The sequence below is a fragment of the Rhincodon typus genome, chromosome 17 (assembly GCF_021869965.1).
Source record: "Rhincodon typus isolate 14 chromosome 17, sRhiTyp1.1, whole genome shotgun sequence".
NCBI lineage: Eukaryota > Metazoa > Chordata > Chondrichthyes > Orectolobiformes > Rhincodontidae > Rhincodon > Rhincodon typus.
Window position 1 is genome coordinate 27292234 of NC_063348.1, and position 21981 is coordinate 27314214.

Consider the following 21981-nt stretch of genomic DNA (forward strand, 5'->3'; position numbering starts at 1 on the left):
ATGAATGAATTTTCCCAGCTGATTTGTGGACTTTCTGGATTGAATCTGCCCAACACCTCTGTGCATTTTGAGCATTGGTGCAAGGTGCTTAAGATTCAAGAAGATAGCAGTATCTGTGTGCTAACAGTGGATATGTGAGTTTCCAAAGTCCCATAAGTGTTGAAACACTTAAACTGTCCATTTATTTCCAAGGTGAAGGAGGCTGGATAGGCTGGGACTTTTTTCACTGGAGTGTAGGAGGTTGAGAGGTGACCTTACAGAAGTTTATAAAATAATGAGGAGTATAGATAGAGTTAATGGTGGTTGTCTCTTTCCAAGGATTGAGGATTTCAAGACAAGGGGGCACATTTTTAAGGTGAGAGAAGATAGATTTAAAAAAGTCATGGGGGCAATTTTTTACACAGTGCCTGGTTCACGTGTAGAATGAACTTCCTGAGGAACTGGTGGATGTGGATACAATTACAATGTTTACAAAAAGCACGTGAATAAGAAAGGTTTGGAGAGATATGGGCCAGAAGCAGGCAGGTTGGACTAGTTTAGTTTGGGATTATGTTCCGCATGGACTGGTTGGATCAAAGTATCTGTTTCTGTGCTGTATGACTCAATAGCTGTATGACTCAAGGATAGCTAATTAGCATCTCTACCTGAACAAAGCATACGTGATTCACATTACTATATTGATGGACTTTGATAGGGCAGGGAACAGAAGAAAACCATTTTGATCCTGGATTATGTGCTTTCCTAAAAATATGGTTGAATATCACAGGTTAGTCTGCCAAGTTCCAGAAGATACAAAGAGAATCTAGATGTCAAAAGTTCAGAATGCAAGTGGAAACTCTCACTCTGATTGCAAAGACTGAACATATGAAAGCTTAAATTATGCAAGAAAATTGGCGTAGCTTGTTCAGAATAGGGATTCACAAACATTGGGTAGCAACACCCCAATGGTGACGTGAGAAGAGGCTGGGTTGTGAACTCCAAGGCAGCAATGGCTTCTGAGATCAGACTGAATGCTAACAGGTGGGAAGTCCTTTCAAAAACCCTGACATGTTTTCTTTTGGTAGTACAGTCTCATGGGGCGACCTTTGAGGATGGATTGCTGCTGTATAAAAAAAGCAGGTGGAAAACTAGATGTTTGCAGTTACACAACTTCCCACCTTTTGAACCTCCACTCTTCATAAATCTACCTCACCCCCACTGGTTCCACAAATCTTTACAGCTCTAACCTCCTATCCACACTCCATCTGGCGCTAAGATTATTTTCAAGCTTTAAGCAAGATCACGGGAAAAAAATGGTTTGAGAAGATCACATTAGAGGCAAGGTCTCCAGAATTACTTTCACAGTGGAAGACAGTTCTGGGACTGAGAAAGGAAAAGAAGTAAGCCCTTAGGATCTCAGAATAATTTTGCACTTATTTTGAGAAAATTGACTGTCTATTTAAAGGACATAATACCATATATCTCTGTGTTTTGTTTTTCAGTAATTCTTTTCATCTTTTGTTAAACATTCCAAAACCTGCAATTTCATTGTATCATCGTTGCAGCTATTAATCGAGGTTTGGAGTCCTTGTTGAAAGTGATCAGTCGCAACAGAGGTTCAACAAGTGGCTACATTTATAGTTTATTTATTTGATTGTAAATTGCTTTAATACATCGTATTCCAATGAGCCCAGGATGCTAAATGCAATATTTCACAAAAATCGCACACATCAGACAAACTTTGAAATGAGAAAGTAACTGTTTTGTCTCGTGTGAAACTGTCCTAGTATTTCCTTTGTAGACTGACAGCACCTAGAGCTGGATTATACATCGACCTGCTTGAATTAGCAGGAACTTGAGCTGGCTGCAGTGTGTAGGCTGCAGATCAGTGTGAAAATTGCCAGAATAATAGGACAGCAGCCTTTCTTCCCTGTGCCACTTTCCGTGGAGTATAAGTAAGGAGCAGGAGCTTGTTTGGGAAAAGGTATTTCTCGAGCACTGCCTTCTGTACTCTCTGGGGGTGCTGGCACCTTCCTGTCAATCAGAGGAGGCTAAGGCGCGGCCCTTTAAAAGCGGCCACCTCAGAAAAGCTTCTCATTTCGATCGGGAGGTTTTAATGATCTCGGGCAGCTGTTTGCGTTTTTCCTTTTTGCCCATGGTTGCTTGCTGGCCACGCTTCTCGTGAGTGCGGGGAATGTTTTACGCGGATATCCTGAAAGAAAACCGACGCCAGCAAATGGATATCCGAGAGGCTGCCTCTCTCCGTCAGCAGAGGCGGATGAAACAAGCTGTACAGTTCATCCATAAAGATTCGGCGGATCTACTGCCTCTGGATGGTCTCAAGAAACTGGGAACCTCCAAAGAAACCGTAAGTGCCTGTCTAACGTTAGGAAAGCACACATTCGCTGTGTAACCAGTAAGGGGATGTTATTGTCCATCAATAGTCATCCTGTTGCTGGTATTTTTCACAATATGTGGACGGTATGGAGAGGATTTTACACTCCATAAGCACTTGAAGTGGCCTAAACAACGATATTTCTCCATTTCTCCGGGCGGAAAATTCACAAGTAGTCCTGTGAGGTGCTGGCATAGTATTAAATGTAGATCTTAATAAAATTCAATTTAAAATCGTTTTCTGTGATTCGTTGTTTGAGTTCTGAAATATAAGAAGTCTCTGAACCACTGGTTTTACTAAATCAACTTCTCCCATTTCGCACATTTTTTTTTCAGCAGCGCGCGTCATTTAGGAAAGGAACAAACCGTAATACATCCACTTCAGTAGCGATCAGATTCTCGATTCGAAAGCCCTCTCATATTTAAAGTGTTCGTTACGGTATGGGGGCGGTGGTGGAACTTCATTTGGGATAAACTAAATATTAGCTGATCTATTGATGCACTGACGGTGACTATTTTCTTTTGAATATTCTAGAAATACTCGCTATTGTATATGTCCCAGTGTTTATTCTACACTTTGGATGAGTTCAGTTGCTGTCCAGTGCTGAATTTCACTGCTAAATATCGGCAGAGGTTTAGAACGGGCGGCCAATTCAATGTTAACCGGTTTACATTATCACCAGAAATTAAAATTACGCCAATGTGTGCAAGAATTGATCTGACGGGGACAGAAACCGGGCGTCACTCACAGCCACCATTACACCAATCAGCCGGGGGCGTTTTCCTGAGGGAAGTGAGTAAGGATCGTGCTCAGAACAGGGTCGAGCAAACCGACCCACTCTTTAAAGACACAACCCTTTTAGCGTTCATATCGTGAAAAATTCTGGAACTACAATTTTATATATGGAAACATTACAGTTTAATATGTGACCTATGGATGTGAAACCGAGTCGGTTTAAGATTATTCTCAGAATGTCAATTCGGATTTCATATTCGGTTGACAACTCATTTATATATGTGTGGTTTGCCCAGGTAATTTTGGATAAATTTTAATTTTTTAGCACATGACATCTATTTATTTGCAAAGCTGAAGACATTTTAATTATTGAGTCACGCCACACAATGTAAATTCCAGTTTTGTAGCGGGTTAGTTCCAGTGTTAGAATAACTGTAATTGGGAAGTTTAGTCCTCATAATTTCAGAACCCATAGACCATACATTTAGAATTTCCCAAACTACCTTTTTGGCTTACCTCGTTTCCGGGCAAAATGATACATGCATGATAGATTAAGGATTATTTTATGTGAAACGACTTGCCTCAGCATTTTAACCGGCACAAATTTAAAACAATCGCAAAAGGGGAATGTTAGATCACCAATATTCTTCAGACAGGATGGACGGAATGCGGAATGTTCTGCCACAAATCCTTGTTGAAGTAAAATCCATCACTTTTATTAAATAGAAGAATAAATTTAAATGGAATTAACGGACAACGAGGACAGTTTTTTTGTGCACTTGAAGGGTTAAATGACTTGTTTCTTTGTGATAACGTTCTATGAAAACATTCCATATTTTTGCCGAAGCAGGCAAGCCCTACGCCCTTTTCCTTATTCGAATGGCTTTACAAGTTTCAATTTAGGAGGTCAAAGGCAATAGTGATGCTCGCGTACATCGCTCACAATTGCCAAAAATGTATTTGGGCTTCCGAGCTGCTGCACCCTGGTTGTTGATCCAGCACGATGCCCGTACATCTGTGCCACGTGTGAATGGGACAGGGAATGGTGAGGTTCTTTGACCAATCAAATTAAAGAAACCTCGCTGAAGCAAGTACCCCACGTTCACTCTATAGCATGTTTCTCAATGCTGGAACTATCAATGATAACCCTGTACAAGAGCAGGCTATCTCTGATAGCAACTTCAAGATTTCGTTGTGTAACCGCGCATGCGAACACCAGAAGTAGCTTTCTGATGTCATAATAACAGCGAGTGGTATTAGCCTCGCTTAGTATCAATGCACAATTTGGGAAAATATTCACCTCAAGTGTTTTTTCTTCAACACTTTCTTTCCTTGGCTAGGAAAAGTGACAATTAGTTTTAGCCTATACCGGTAATTTAGTCTAAGCGAAAGAATGTATTGGACTCGTCGTTGTTACCTGTCACAGTCGAATGTTGAAGCATCCTTTAAATCAGCAAAATTGTTTCGCATGATAATTCTCGATAAATACTAAGGATGTCAATGTTATTGTTCTTACATGACTTTATTGTATTCTTAAACATTGTCTTTTTAGCAACCACATAACATTTTGCAGAGACGTTTACTAGAAACCAACTTGTCAAAATTCCGAGCCAACAATCGAGAGACATGGCCTTCTAATAATTCATTTCCAGTTCAGAACATAATCTTTCATCAAACTAAACAAGAACATCACAAAATAACACAGGAAGAGGACCTAATATTCGTGCGTTGCAAGGTAATGGCCAGTTCCTTACAAAGAGTATAACATAATTCAACCAAAATGTCTAAACTTGATGCCATCTGTAGAAATGGTTATATTTTTGTTTAATTTACATCAATGTGTAAAGATAACTAGATAAACCACATTTTTCATTTTTAAAATAATGCTTGAAATTCTATTGCAGAGTATGTTGGTGCATTTGCATCATTGATCCTTGTGTATATATCAAAGGTCTGATTTGTAGCATCCATTTATTCAATCCTCATTTTATAAGTTATTGCATAAATTGTTTTCATGTCTGCTTGGTAGTAACAGTAAGGTCTACCTACTGGAAATAACCACATTTAGAACTGAAGGGATTAGTGAAGAAAACTCAAACAAAAAAAAAAGCTGGAAAAACTCAGCAGGTTGGCTAAATCTGTAGAGAGAAACTGAGTTCAGTTCTGATGAAAGATCTGTGACCTGAAACATTAACTCTAATTCTCTTCACAGATGCTGCCTGATCTGCTGAATTTTCCTAGTTTCTTATTTCAGATTTCCTGCACTTGCAGTATTTTACTCTTACAAGGAAGAAAACTCAATGGGTAAAGATGATATATTAGAGTAACAATAGGACATACTTCATACAGTGTCACCAAAACGCTCAAGTCCCAGTGTTTAAATACTAAGTAAAATTCTGCCTGACCAAAATTTGTTACAATCTCACATAAGAACTAAGAACTAGGGGCAGGAATTGGCAATTCTGTCCAAAGAGCCTGCTGTGCCACTTAAACTAATCTTATCTTAGTCTCAGTCTACTTTCTTGATTGCTCCTCATAATCCTTTAAACTATTATTAATTAAAAATCTGCCTATCTCCTCCTTGAATTTATTCAGTGTCCTCGAGCCACTCATACTCTGGAATGCTAAATTCTATAAATTCATGACCCTTTGAGAGATGTAAATTCTGCTCATGTCTATTTAAATCTGCCACCACTTAGCCTAATACTACGGCCTCTCATTCTAGACTGCCCCCAGAAAAGGAAACATCCACTTTTTATCTACTTTTCAATCTCCTTTAGCATTTTACATACATCAATTGGATCTCCTCTCATTCTTCTATTCTTTAGTGTGCATTGGCCTAAATAGCTCAATCTCTCCTCATAAGCCAAGCTTTTCATCTCTGGATTGATCTCATCAATATTCTTTGAACTGGCTCAGTGTAATTGCATTTTTCCTCAAGTAAGGGGACCAAAACTTCTTGCAGTACTCCAGATGTGGTCTCACCAATTCCTGGTACACTTGCAACAACACTTCTGCAATTTGGTATTCCATTCCTCCAGCAATCAATACCAAAAATTCATAAACCCTCCTTATTATCTGCTATACCTGCATACTAGATTTTGCAACTCATGCACAAGGACACCCAGATCCCTCTGCTCCAAAGCATTTTGCAGTTTCTCTCCATTTAGATAATACATTGTCTTTTTATTCTTCGGACTAAAGTGGATAACCGGACACTCATCTGTGTTATTCACCTAACTTATCCTAAATGTAAATTTCTTATTTCTTCATAGCAACTTGTTTACATGCCTATTTTTGTGTCATCTGAAAATTTGGCTACAGCACATTATATTCCTACATCCAGATCATTAATATAGGTTGTAAACAGTTGGGGACCAAGGACTGAATCCTGTGGCACCCCACTACATACAGCTTGCTGACCAGAAAAGGATCCCTTTCTCCTGACTGTCTGCTTTCTGTTGGTTAGCCAATCCTCTACTCAAACTAAAGTACTAGCCCAACACCATCTGATCTTACTTTGTGTATTAACCTTTTGTGCTGCACCTTATCAAATGCCTTTTGGAAGTCCAGATATGCTACATCTGCAGCAGTGGTTTAAGTAGGTGTACTGTGCTGCAAGGTGAGAAGTGTGCCACGAAATTTTCACATCCATGCTTCCAATTTCCTCTGGAATCTCGGTATCTATTATTAAAGGTAGTCTCTGCTGACATTCATCATGGTGCATGCACAGAATGGAAATCGACTCAGTTACATAGCATATGTGCTGAAAAGGTTGACAACCACTTCAAAAATAAATGCTGATTCTGACATGTTTCACTCACTAGTTGTGGCAGATGAATCCACCCCTCTGAATTAACTTGACAGAGTCATAGAATAGAGTCATACAGCACAGAAACAGATGTTTCAGTCCAACATGTCCATGCCGACCAGGTTTCCCAAATTAAACAAGTTCCATTTATCTGTGTTTGGCCCATATCCATCTTGGTATCCCATCACCAAGTCATCCTTTATTTACACATTGAGAGCCCTTGACACTGATCCAGCTCCCTCAGCCAGCTCTCAGAGTGAACAGAACCTCTGACATTCCTGACTTTTCTGTCAGCCAGGGCTCCCTGATTTGACCAGTTTAACAGCCCCAATCAGGGAACTCATATTCTATGAGGTCCACCTGGCTGAGTTCATTACAATCAGTACATCTCTCCCCCTCTGAGTCCAAGGACATAGACGGTTTTTATTTTTGCAGTTCCTCCTGGGGTGTTTTAGCACCAGGTCAGGTTCCTCCAACTCTGCCTCTGATACAGACAGCATGTAACACACAGTAGTTTGCCTCCTGCACCTAAAGTGTCTAGGAAGAAATTCATTCTCCTCTTCAGGCAGCAAAGGCGTCAAGGCAGTGACATCTGCCATCCCCATCTCAGATTCTGAAGTATCCTCAATACTTGATGGAGAAAGAAAACCCACAGGTACCAGAACAGTCAGAAAGGCTTATCAATGAGCTAGGCACATTTTGCTCCCACACTGTTTGTGAGTTTGCAACTTTCAAATGGCCCATATGCTTGTTCAGGACGGTAACACCTACCCAAACTTTATATGTCACTGCACCTGACCTCGCATCGACCATAACTCTTAACCATGCAGGGCCATTCCCATGGTTCCTACACAAAACTTCGTCCCCTGAAGTAAACTGTCTCTCGCTTAGCAAAGTCTAGTGTCTGGCATTGGCACTCCTGATGCTGTTTCACCCTCCCACCTGGGAAGATCAGATTTAACTTGGTGCAGAGTCTTCTCCTCATTAGAAACTCTGCCAGAGCTATCCCTGTAGTTGCATGTGGGGTGGTCCTATAATCAAATAGGAACCAGGACAGTTTGGAATCTAAAGAAGCTGTAGGCTGCTTCTTCAAGTCTGCCTTCAAAGTTTGGACTGGTCTTTCTGCCAGATCAATGGCTAATTGATGGTATGGAGCTGTCCTTATGTGTCAAATGCCTTGCAGTACTTTAGGAAATGCTCAAATTCTCTGCTTGTAAATGAAGGCCCATTATCTGTGATCAACACTTGTGGGAGTCCATGTATTGCAGAAGAAGGCTGTGGTTTTTCTATCGTCATCCCTGTGTTTGATGAATAAACTTTATACACATCCAGCATCCACAATAACTAAAAACATTGAGGCCATGAGAGGACCTGCATAATCGACGTGTGAGCGAGTGCAAGGTTTACCTGCCATCCCACAAATGTGTGGGAGCTGCTCTTAGGAATTTTTATTCTTGTTGGCACTATGGGCACTGCCCCACCAATGCCCCTATGTCTGGATCCAATCCTGGCCAGCAGACATAACTTCTTGCCAACATCTTCATTTTGGAAACCCCTGGATGACCCTGGTGGAGTTCAGCCAGTATCTGATGGTAACTTTTGCTCAGGACAATCACTCCTGCTCCTCATAATAATATGCCGTCTTCTTTAATAATCTGGTCTCTCCAGGTCGAAAAAGATTCTTGTTGTAACAGCCCTTTGGTTTCCCCTGTCACCACCAGCTGTTTCAGGTTTGCCAGGACCGTATCTTTCTGTGTCCAAAGTCTGATATTGTCAGCTGTGACTCGAAGTGTGTCCAGAAAATTTAAAACCATTGCAGACCCTTCCAGTGGCGGTAGCACTGGTGGTGTATCTGACAAAAGGAGGTGGCTCAACACATCTGCATTTGCCACTTGGCCACCTGGATTGTGCTCCAACTTGTAATTATACGGAGTTAGTAGTAGAGTCCATCACTGAATTTGGCCTGAAGCTATGCGTGGACTGTCTTCTCCTCTTTAAGTAAACCTAGCATGGGTTTGTGGTCTGTTATTATTATAAATTTATGATGACAGTTTCCTTTCCTAAAGGACATTAGTGAACCAAATGGGTTTTTTGAACAATCAACAATGGTTTCACCATATTTTAAAAAATTGAATTCCACCATCTGCCATCTAATGATGACCATGAATCCATTGCCGATTGTCAGAAAAACCCATCTGGTTCATTAATGTCCTTTAGGGCAGGAAACTCCTTACCTGGTCTGGCCTACATGTGACTCCAGACCCACAGCAATGTGGTTGATTCTCAACCGCCCTCTGGGCAATTAGGGATGGGTAATAAATGCTGCCTACCCAGCAAAGCCCTCATCCCGTTAATGAATAAAGGATAAAGGATAATGAATTTTATGTCCATAAAAGGTATTGGTGGACTTTCCATTGCATGCACTCTCACGGATACAGGCCTATGAGTTATCTTACTCAATTTAGGTTCAGTGAGACCCTTTTGCTGTCCCGAGTACACATACTGGCAATAACTACAATGACTTGCCTGCCCAGATCCTGAAGAAAATTTTAACTATTTGGCTGAGGTTTGGCTCTGTTTTGGGATTTTGCTGTGGACTAACCTAGAGTCCCTCTGTTCAGGATATTTCCTCAGTGAGGCCATGCAATTGCCTTCACTCATGTAATGTTACCTAAACACAGTCAGACTGGCGAGGGTGTCTACTTCCATCAGAATGTAATGCAACTCACATGCTCCACTTGCCGCATTTTCCAATGATAAAGCCAGTTGTAATGCCTGTTTGAAGTCCACTTGGGCTACAGGTAGTAGGTGCTTTTGCATGATTACATCATTAAACCCACATACCAAACCGTATCGCAGCACTTCATTAAGGGTTAAACCAAAGTCACATGCCTCTGCCAGTCATCTTAACCTAGTCAAAAATCCCCACATGGATTCCCCTGTTTCTCAAATTCCTGAGAAAAACCAATAGCATCTGAGAATTAGAGGAGGTTTGGGGTCATAATATTCCTTAACTAAATCCGTCAACTCTTGAAAGGTTTCAATATCTGGTGCTTCAGGGAAAAATTATGCCCCTAATAACCAAAAAAGCTGTGGGTCCACAAGCTGTCAGGAGAATTACTCGTTGCTTTTCATCTGCCCCAATATCATTTACCCTGAATAAAATATCACATTCTTTCCACATACTGGGTCCAGTCTTCGAAGGTAGGATCAAACAAGTCAAACTTCCCAAATAACAGCATGATGCCAGAAATTCTTACCCCAACTCAAAGACTATTGTTAGCAACTTACTTCAGGAGCAAATCCCACTCTCGTTGCCTCTGAAATAACTCCACAGAGGCCAGTAGCCCATCATCAAGTCACCCGTTATTTACATGTGGAGAGTCCTGGACACTGATCCAGCTCCCTCAGAGCCATCTCTCAGAGTAAACAGATGTCTAACACACCTGTTCTTACCCATCAGCCAGAACTCTCTGGTTGGACCAGATTAACAGCCCCAGTCAGGGAACTCATATTCTATGACATCTACATGGCTCACCTTGTAACAATCACTATACCCTCTGCTATAAAACCTTGAGTACTCTTGATCTACAATTTAGCAAGATTGTTATAACACTGTTAACACTGTTATTACTCACCAAACTGCTGGTCTATGTTGCAGGCCATGTCTACATGCAGTTCCATAGTAACAAATACAATTTTAAATGCATCTCGGAAAATTCTCAGTCTTTTTTGTTTCATTTTTTAAGTGTGCTGGAAGAGAGATGAAAGTGCGAATTGACACTGGCTCTCGATATAATCTCATCTCATCTGCTTGTGTGGATAAACTAGGGTAGGTAACGCTACAGCACTAAAATGTCTCTCATCCAGTGTGATACTGATTAAGTTTGCAGACACTAAACTCTGTTTTATCAGTCAGAACAGCGATTTCTTTCTCACATGATGAGATGGGACTAGCTTTAGTGTGAATTTACAGACATCAGTGCAGATGAATGTAATAATGAGACATACGGGCTGAAGGCAAATAACTCGAGCTGAAGTCCATCTTTCAAAACACATTTAAAGGAGCAATTCCATCAACAGTGCCTCAAAAATAATATTCTACATTTGCTAACTCTATTTAGGAGGACATAATGGAACTTGTGATAAATTCCTGTGGTGAAATAACATTCAGAAAATTAAAAATAAAATAGTTATTACAAACACTGGGGGAAAGTGAATGGAAACTGACAACTATCTGCTGTAGCATATGTTTCATTAAGTGATCAATACAGCATGATAATGCAATTTGTTGATTTTGATTTTTCCATGAACGACTTTAGTAGAAAATTGGTATTCCACTTCACAACATTAATTAATTTAACAGTAAATCAAAGTGGAAAATGGAGTGAGGAGAGATTGGACAAACTTGAGAAGAACTTTGACAAACTCGTTTATTTTCATTTGAACATTGGAGGCCGAGGTGCGACCTGATAGAGGTTTGCAAAATTATGAGATGCATGGATACAGTGGATAATCATTGTCTTTTTCCTGGGTAGAAATGTCAATTACTGGGGGACATAGGTTTAAGGTAAAAGCAGCAAAGTTGAAAGGAGATATGAGAGGCATTTTTTTTACACAGAGGGTGGTAAGTGGCTGGAATTTGCTGTCTGAGGAGGTGGTGGAGATGGATACAATAGCAACTTTTAAAAGGCACCTTAACAGATACATGAATAAGCATGGAATAGAGGTACATGGACTACGTAGAGTGAAAAGCTTTTTCCATTAGAAAGGCATCACGTGTTGGTGCAGGCTTGGTGGGCCGAGGAGCCTGTTCCTGTGCTGTACTGTTCTTTGTTCTTTATAATGGCCAAAGTATGAGTGGGAACCTGTTATGTTGTAATTTACTGTACTTATATGATTTCCTAAAGAAAAAATTAAGGCATAAAGGCAAAGGGCAGTGAAATAGGATGCACCCAAATTTCATAACAGTAAAAGAGATGCAATTAACCATAAAATAATTATCTAGCTGCTGCCAACCTTAGACAACTGAACACTATAGGATTATTCTAAACAAATTAGCCACAGAATATCTGGTCAGTTCCAAAAACTTTAGAACTTTCAATATCTCACTCCCAAATTTTTGCACAACTGCCCCTTAAAATTTTCCACGCCATCTGCCTCCTCTGCTTCATGTTCATTACTATCTCTGTTGACTAGTTACATTTAAACTCTTTCTTTCTTTCTTCTTTCATGGAATTTAAGTGTCACTAGCAAATTCAGCATTTATTGTTCATCTGTAATTGCTGTTGAAATGAATGGTTTACCAGGTCATTTCAGAAGGCAATTCAATGTCAACCCGTTACTGTGGATCTAAGCTAAATGTGAGTCAGACTTGGTAACAATTGTAGATTTCCTTCCCCAAAATGAATCAGATGTGACATGACAATCAATGATGTTTGCACAGTCCTCAATGCCGAGACCACCTTTCAGTTCCAGATTTTTCACTGAATGAGTTTAAATTCTACAAGCTGCTGTGGGGAGTTTGTGTATATTCTGTCTCTAAGCTTGAGGTTATGTTTGTTGAGTACAGAGTTTGCAATGATCTTAAACATTATTGGATCAATAGAGTCATAGAGTCATAGAGATATACAGCACGGAATAGACCCTTCGGTCCAACTTGTCCATGGCAACTAGATTTCCTAAATAAATCCAATCCCATATGCCAGCATTTGGCCCATATCCCTCTAAACCTTTCCTAATCATGTACTCATCCAGAAGCCTTTTAAATGTTGCAATTGTACCCTCCTCCACCACTTCCTCTGGCAGCTCACTCCATACACACGCCACCTTCTGCATGAAGAAGTTGCCCCTTAGATCCCTTTTAAACCTTTTCCCTCTCATCTTAAACCTACGCCCTCTAGGACTCCCCTGCCCTCGGGAAAAGGCCTTGTCTATTTATCCAATCCATGCCCCTCTGATTTTATAAAGCTCTATAAGGTCACTTCTCAGCCTCCAATGCTCCAGGGAAAATAACCCCAGTCTATTCCGCCTCTCCCTGTAGCTCAAACTCTCCAACCTTGGCAACATCCTTGTCAATCTTTTATGAACCCTTTCAAGTTTCACAACATCCTTCCTACAGCAGGGAGACCAGAACTGCACTTGCAATAGTGGCCTAACCAATGTCCTGTACAGCTGCAATATGACTTCCTAACTCCTATATTCAAAGCACTGACCAATCAAGGCAAGCATACCCAACGCCTTCTTCACTATCCTTCCTACCTGGGACTCCGCTTTCAAGAAACTTTGAACCTGCACTCCAAGATCTCTTTGTTTAGCAACACTTCCCAGGACCTTACCATTAAGTGTATAGGTCCTGCCCCAATTTGCATTTCCAAAATTCAGCACCTAACATTTATTTAAATTAAACTCCATCTGCCATTCGTCATCCAATTTTGTCCCTTAAGAATCTTGAATATTGTTTTTGCCAAGTCTTCACTTTGCCAACTAAACTACCTCAGTTCTCTAATCTCCATTCAATGTCCATATGTCTTAATGTAAGTATCAACTCAGTTTTAGTTTGCTGCACTCCTTCCAAACAGAACAAAAATCCTGATAGTACAGAACTTGGATATTGCAAGACAAGTTGCTGAAGCTTTATGTCTTGCAATCACCAGGCCAACTTTCAAATGATTACAATAATTTATGCTACAGGAGAAAATTATATTGATTGGGTGATAAGTCAACACACTTTTTAAGTGTTGACATGGAGAAGGCAATCGGGAATTATAAAGCACCCCAAATTCCTGGCTGATTCAAAATTGGCGCAAAGTTTAAACATATTCCTTTTGTTTGTAGAGAACAGATCCCTGCGTATGAATGGATGTTACTTCCAAAATGTTAACAGTTTGTTACAAGTTTGATTGATGATTTTAAATTGTTAGTGTAGCTATTAGCACACAGGATTGTTCAACAAGTACTACTCAATCACAGAAGCACATGTAATGGTGCAGTTTTGTGAATTTCAAGAATGGGCTGGTTGAGTACTATCTATAATGAACAGCCAAAGGAACACACTGATTCAATAAGCCAATTGTTGAGACCTGCAGCCTATGTACGTGGCATTTCACCAATACTGAAATTCATACGTAGAGTTTCTCAATTCTGCAGTCTTTTTGGACTGACCTTTAGCAGCATCCTGTCAGTAGAAAGTACCACCAATATGGCCATTGCATATTAACACTATGTAATATCTTGCTCAGCCTGTTATTCAAAATTTTGAGATGCTTTGTCTTGCTGGGGTGATTTGAAATATATCGGGTACCTTTTGGATTCAAAAGTGGTGATCTTTGCCCAGTTACAAATATGATTGATACACAGCAATCAGTGATCTGATCATGATAGCCATTGTTCTGCAGGATAGCTTTGTTTAGTTCTGTTTCAGCAGATGGTGAGGGCCTGACTTAGGAGATTGTTGATAAAGGCAATTTTATATTGTCTAAATTGTCTGTAATCTAAACTAAACAAATCACAAAAACCCTGCAAATGTTATCCAACTCTCATTTTCAAAATTACTATTTTGAAAGCAAACCAAAAATGCCTTACATTTATAGGTTGAAAGAACTTGTGAAAACAGAGAAGGATGACATTGAAAAAAATGGAATGCCATTTATTTCAAAGGTCACAGGACAAATAGAAAATGTTGGAATTACTTTAGGACAACTCAATATTGAATGTTCAGCAGCCGTAGTAGGTACGTTTTCAAACTTACTTTATACATAATTTCTCATGTGATTCTACATTTTACCGCTTTGTCTTAGATTTATATGGAATATATTCTTTCTACACCTCCAAGCAAAGATTATAGCAGATTTTTAGTATATAAGTAACAGTTTGGTTTCAAGATAAGTTGACAAATAATGACATAAATATTAAATTCAATTTATATACCTTTTAGGAATTGAATGTTCATCCAGCTGACCCAGAGACTGCCTTAATATTCTATAGCTCTGCATGTATACACTCCATATTAATACACACAAATTATGAAAACATGAAATGCACATTCTTTTGTATAAGGTGATGAGTGTCAGGGGAATCAAATGAATGGGAAGGTGGATATTTGTCAGTCTTCTATTACAGAGTTTGTATTCTGTTATCTAACTCAGGTGGGTATGTAGCACTCCAGAGCAGGACAAGTCAACTGGGCCTACTGGGTAACTGAAGAACTAAACCTATTACTTAGAACTGGAACTTCAATTGGCTCTAGCTAACTCTGCAAATCAATGACCAACAAGTTTATGCCAGTCAAGCTGAAGGAAGCTTAACATCACTCTCTGTTAGAAAGGCGCACTATTTTAGCTGATAATAAGAACATAACAATTAGGAGCAGGAGTAGGCAATTCAGCTCCTCGAGTCTGCTCTGCCATTTGATATGATCATTGCTGATTTCTGTCTGTCCTGGGCCTCTTTCAGTGCCACAATAACGCCACATGCAAACTGGAGGAACAACACCTCATATTCCGTCTCGGGAGCCTACAGCCCAATGGCCTGAATGTAGAAATCACCAGTTTCAAAATTCCCACCCCCTCGCCCGGCCTCATGCCATGTCCAACCCTCTCACTCATCCTCACTTTCTTGACCTGACACTATCTGCCCATCATTTTCCCCACCTATCCACCCCACTCTTCCCACTGACCAGTCTCCACCACACCCTACCTGCATCCACCTATCTGCATCCATCCCACCTACCTTCACCCAGCCCCACCCCTCCTCCCTCTATTTATTTCCCAGCTCCCTTCACCCTCCCCAGTCCTGATGAAGGGTCCTGACCTGAAACGTCAACTCTCCTGCTCCTCTGATGCTGCCAGACCTGCTGTGTTCCTCCAGCTCCACACTGTATTGACTGATGACTGATTTAATCTTAGCCTCAACTCCATTTTCCTGCCTGGTCTCCATAACTTTTCAACTCATTACTAATTAAAAATCTGTCTACCTCCTCCCGAAATTTACTCAATATCCTAGTATCCAAAATACTTTGGGTATTGAATTCCACAAATTCATAACCTTATGAGAGAAGTAATTTCTCTTAATTTTTTTTTAAAATCTGCTACCCACTGTCCTAATAATTATGACCTCTCATTGTGGATTGTCTCACATGAGGGAACATCCTTTCTACATCTATTTTGTCAATCCCCTTAGCATCTTGTATCCTCAGTTAGAACTTCTATAGTTAATACTACAGGAAAAAAGACTGTAATATTCTGCTCAGATTGAACTTGAACTTTTAAATTGAATTGCTGTTTCCTTAAGGGATCAGTGGTATGGTACAGAGCAATGTAGTCCAAAAATTCCAGTTGTTCATTCTTGGTTTATACAAAAGCAGCTATTGCAACCATGTTATCAACAAATATGTTGCACTTGATTTGAAGGTTATTCTTGTGGTGAGAGGTGGGATTAGTAAAGGTCCTGCTTTTGATCAATGACTCTTGATGGAAACATGTGAAAGTTAGTTAGGGAAGGTAGAGGTTTGAATATTATGCTCCCAACCACTCACTAACTAATCTCGCTCATGAAAAATGGCCCTTTATGTGAGGTATTGAATAGCCACCAGCGATTGTGAAATAATACTTTCCAGAAAGGATACCTAGTAAGAGATAGTTAAAGAGGAAAACGCTGTAATCAATAATTTCTTTAAACCACCTCACCCTGAAACACTACAGAAATCATTTTCATGCCTAGAAGCTAATTCAATGTAAGTTTCTGCTTCAAATTAAAATGTTTTCTTCTCTTTACTATATATATACTTTACACATTTTAAAGTGCAGAAACCTACCTCACTGATTTAATTTATTGTAGTTACATGTACCTAAGCATAGTGAAAAGCTTTGTTTTGCAAACAGTACAGGCAGACCATAACAAACAAGGACAGACCGATAGTAGGGCTTCACAGGAGGTGCACAAAACAAGAACAACATTAGCAAGATCAACAATTATTTGAGATTAGAGAGGTCCATTCGGCAGTCTAATAATAGCAGGGAAGAAGCTGTTCTTGAACCTGCTGACATGTGTGTTCAAGCTTCTGTATCCTCTGTGTGATATTGAGCAGTATAACATTTAATTTAGTATGATAACATTGGTTGAAATCAATTAATTGTTATGATGTTGCTGTGAGACAATTCACATTGAATTATTTTCCTTCTTGACAGATGATGACAAAAATACACTTTCCCTTGGGTTACAGACATTGAGGTCTTTGAAGGTAAAATGTCATAATTCATTTTCTTGTGGGTTTATATGAGACATTTTGGGCAGGATTTTTCTGTGGGTTCAAAGCACCGACATTGAGGTAAATGGGAGTCTTGAGTCCACATTTGCTGGTAGCTACTTTCCTGGAAATGGATTTCTAATCAGACGGTCAGTAGCTCTGAAGTCTTGACAGCTCAACCAGGACATGTTGATGTTACTGAGGGAAATCATGGATTGAGGGGCCCAGCTACATTAGTGTGCTGTATCACAGAAGTTAAAAAAGGACAAAAATTTTGTAATGATGGGGTGGAAGGCTTGTAGGTGGAGAAACTGGCAAAATAGTGGGGTTTCCATGTTCGGTGTCAGGATGTCTCAGTGACACATTCCTAATGCCAGGTCATTTCCCAGATGTGGACCAGAATGCAGATTAGCTGTTGCTAATTGGAGGTAGGTGGGCAGTTAGATAATTAAGGACAATTTAGATGTCCAATAGAGACCATTTCGCCAACAGCAGAAAGGCTATCTCAGCAGTTGACCTGTGGCAGATTTGGGAGCATCTTGGGGCCAAAAGGCTCAAAATCACATTGAAGGGTCCAGAGAAGGAAAGGTCACTTCCACAGCCCCAACAAAACCCTCTCTTAAAAAATTTAATGAGCCTATCCTTTAAAGGTATCTCCACTTCAAGGCAGCCATGCGTTCTTAAACCTGACTCTGCAGTATATACCTGTCTTAATAGGAGTGCACAGGCTCTCGAACCTCTTCCTGCAATGCCTCACAGGGTGCTACAGATAGGTAAACTGTGGTTTGCCTAGATTACCCCTAATTAGGGCCTAAGCATGCAAATGAATTGCCTGCCTCCACTCAGTAGCAAGCTAATTTGTGTTCCTGACCTCTTCGGGTAACTTCCCTGCAGGAGAAATGCACTAGTGAGTTGTGCTGGTTTTTTTATCCCTATCACCCTGCCTTCAAGTTCACCATTTGGCATCCAGGAACTTGGTACCCACTGAGTCCTATTTGTATTGTCTACTCTATCCTTAGTGCATCATTGACATGGAAAAGCAATATTTAATCCTTGGAGAGAAGGAAAAAGACGAGATTCCATTTCTAGGAACTGACAACATTGAAATCTGGTAAGTGCAATAAAAGTAATATGTCTGCATAAAACTACATTGCATTATAGAGTTACACAGGTGTATAGCATGGAAGCAGACCCTTCACTCCAATCTGTCCATGTCGACCAGATATCCTAAATTAATCTAGTCCCATTTGCCAGCATTTGGACCAAATCCTACTGACTCATATACCCATTCAGATGCCTTTTAAATGTTGTAATTGTACCCGCCTCCACCAATTCCTCTGGCAGCTCATTCCATACACATTCCACCCTCCGTGTGAAGAAGTTGCCCCTTAAATCCCTTTTAAATCTTTCTCCTCTCATCTTAAACCTATGCCCTCTAGTTTTGCATTACCCTACCCTGGGGAAAAGACCTTGGCTATTCACCCTATCCATGCCCCTCATGATTTTATAAACTTGCATAAGGTCAAATAGTATTATTACTATAATCTTTTTATATTATGATGTAAATTCTATATGTCAGCATTGTTAACAATCTGTACGTATGTGTACGGGAGCAACATAGGCATTTGAATAGGATTTCAATTAATTGAGTAATCAACCATTGACGAAAACTACATGAAGGTCTTGATTTTGTTAGGAAAATGTGCATTTTGCAGGAGAATGGGTTGATGCTAAGCCCTTACTTAACAGGGATGGTACATATTGGCTGAGTTGGATTTAAGTTATAAAAGAATTTCACTAAGTTCATGTCACATACTACTATTAGCAGATGGTTCTGACCATTCCTCCCATTTGTTGGAAACTCTATCCTCTCTACCTGCTTATGGTTTCAATAATGAAAGGAAAGAAGCTAACTGTGTTGTAGAGGATACCCTGAAAGTAATGAAGTGAAATAACATGTGGCTATGCTTATTGTAAGAATGTGCACAAAAATATGCCAAGAATTGAAAGATGCATATCAATGTGTTTATTGTAGATAGTGTGCAATGGGGACATGCCTGATGCAGGAAGAAGGACAGAGCTTGCTTCTTGGTGTGAAATAGCACTCTCAGCAACATTTGTATGAATCCAAAAATAATTAGATCTAATTTCATTATTTACCACTGCCTTAATCTGAAAGCTTACGTTTAAAAATGTTCTTTAAAAAGATGCTTGAATTTTGTCTTTTAAACTAATAAATAATTACTGTCTTTCTAAATCCAGCTCTCCATAAATTACAGATGAAAATTGCTGAATTGAGTGGCAGTCAATTACAAAGATGCTCTTCAGTGGTTAGTGCACAAATATGACCAAATATACAGTATATTTCTTCTCTAATTTCAAATTACCCATCTTGCTTCTTCAGCCGTACCATTATTCAGAATTAACACCTTGGCTGTTAAATTTCCCGAGCATTTAGTTTATCAATTAAATATAATTTTAATTGTTTCGTATTTGCATAGAGTACAATATTAATTACAAAGAATATTTTCCTGTGCTTTGTGTAGAAGTGTTGGATATAATTTATTTTACAAATTAATATCATCTGTTCTATGCGATAACTTTAGTTCACCTGGGCATTCTGTGAAAGTGAAAGATTAACATTATTACTGCTCAGACTTGCGATCCTGATGATTTCACTATACATTAAGATATACTATAGTCTCTGACTTTATTGCATACATTTATATACTATAGACATTTGATACTGGCTACAGTATGACAAATAAGTGAAATAATGTTACATCGTGATGTTTTAAGACATCTTTTATAAGTGTAAGCATCATCCAGATTGCATGTGAGAACTACACTTGTGTAGAATTCCATACCTTAAACGTTGAAAAGCTTTCTGCTATCAAAATAAGGCCACTTTTTCTTGTGTGATCTATACATACCATCTGTATTTCCCAAACGTTGAATCTTATAAAGTACATACTGAATTATAGAACAATTATTGGCATGATATATGACAAACAGCTGCACATTTGTTTTTTGAGAATATTAATATAATCCTTAAAGAAATAAGGCACACACCTTGAACAGACTGATATACTTGGGTCTTTCACTGCTATCATCAGTAGATTCTGATCACTTCTGACACAAACTATGAACTTAAACTGTTCCATAACTGTAGCATGTGATAGCATAGTTTACTGATATGCAGACTATAGTATTATGAAGGGAGGGGAAAATATGGGATTGTATCCTGAAATTGAACACATATTTATTTCCTGATCTTTGGTTGTCTTGGGAAGCTTTGAGCAGAACTGGGCACTGTCAACAAAGTGGGGAATTCCAGTATGCAGGCCACCAAAGTATATGGCATCTTGTCATATATGATCTTCCTCTGCATCACTCATAAAATAACAGTTGAGATGGCAAGAGTCATCAAGTGGCTATTAATTGGCCATATAAGAGTCTAAAATGGTCTAACCACTGCTGGTAAAGTACTAACGTAGGTGGAAAGATGATAGGTGTGATGTCTCCTGCCATCGCACCACTTGCCAGCCAGTTCTTAAGTTGGGGAGAGTGGGAAGGCAGTGGTGAATAATGGTCTGGTCATAATTAAGTATTGAATAAGTTCCTTGTACTTCTGCATTGAAGGGATAATTGGTCAGTGAGTATTTATGTTTTTAAGATGGATTGATTTTAGATTAGCCAGACACTGGCATTAATCAGAACAATATGCATGACATTTTCAATTAGAATAGGTATCACGTAGTTTGGTGCATTTCAATATTTGATAATGTGACTTTTACTCTTGATTTACTGACTAAAGATACTTTGGTCAATATATGCACATATGTTTGAAGGACATGTTTTATCAGCTTGCTGTTTAACTTTTGTTTTCTTTTTAAATTATTCATGGGCTGTGGACATCATTGGCAAGATGGGCATCATTTATTGCCTGTTCCTTATTGCCCTTCTGAAGGTGGAGGTGAGCTATCTTCTTGAGCTGCTGCCAAAATGGTGTTAGGCAGTATTTTTAATCCAGTGATGATAGAGAGCAGTAATTTATTTCCAAGTTAGAGCGGTATGTAAACTTGAGAGGATTTTGAAAATAACAGTGTTCCCAGATGTTTGCTGTCCTTGTTGTTTCAGATAGTAGAGCTTGCTGTCAAACATGGTGCTATCAAAAAGGCTTTGGTAAACAGCTGCAGTATATCTTGAAGATGGAACAGTGATCCTGCATGGACAGAACAAATGTTTCATGATTTGGATGGATTATCGGTCAGACAGCTGTTTTCAGGATGGTGTTGAGCTTCCTGGGGGTTTTTAGAGCTATACATCAGGTCAAATGGAGCGTTTCCATTGCATTTGAGTTGCTCCTTGTAGATGGTGGTCAGGATGTGGAGAGTCAGGAAATGAGTTACTTCCCACAGAATTCCCGGTCTCTGAACTGCCATAGTGCCATATTTTTATGGCTATCTTGACGACCTCCAGACGTGATGAGTCTTGCCATTGAATAGCAGCGATTAGAATCCCTATTACCATTGATAGTTATTGCCAGGCACAGTGTGGCTATTTGAACTTATAAGCCCAAGTTTAGACATTATTCATATATTGTATATGGACACAGACTGTTTCATAATCTAAGGAGTGATTAACCAATGAAGTCAGCCATGAATATCCTGACTTTATGATAGAGGGATGGTCATTGAAGAAGCTGAAGATGGTTGGGCCGAGAGCACTGCCCTGAACATTTCCAGCCCCAATGCCCCAGGGCTGAGATGATTGGTCTCAACAACCATAGTTATCTTTGTGTTTGATATTACC

At 39.5% G+C, this 21981-nt stretch overlaps 1 protein-coding gene across 1 annotated transcript; it reads left to right on the top strand.

The window, feature by feature from the left end:
* The first annotated feature begins 2067 nt into the window (after positions 1–2067).
* On the top strand, positions 2068–20066 carry LOC109926750 (nuclear receptor-interacting protein 3). Its single transcript, XM_020526610.2, has 7 exons — positions 2068–2347; positions 4662–4844; positions 10670–10752; positions 14513–14652; positions 17108–17160; positions 18186–18277; positions 19429–20066. Exons 1-7 carry the CDS (start codon positions 2174–2176, stop codon positions 19436–19438), a joined length of 735 nt encoding a protein of 244 aa, XP_020382199.1. The 5' UTR covers positions 2068–2173; the 3' UTR covers positions 19439–20066.
* Positions 20067–21981: the final 1915 nt, after the last annotated feature.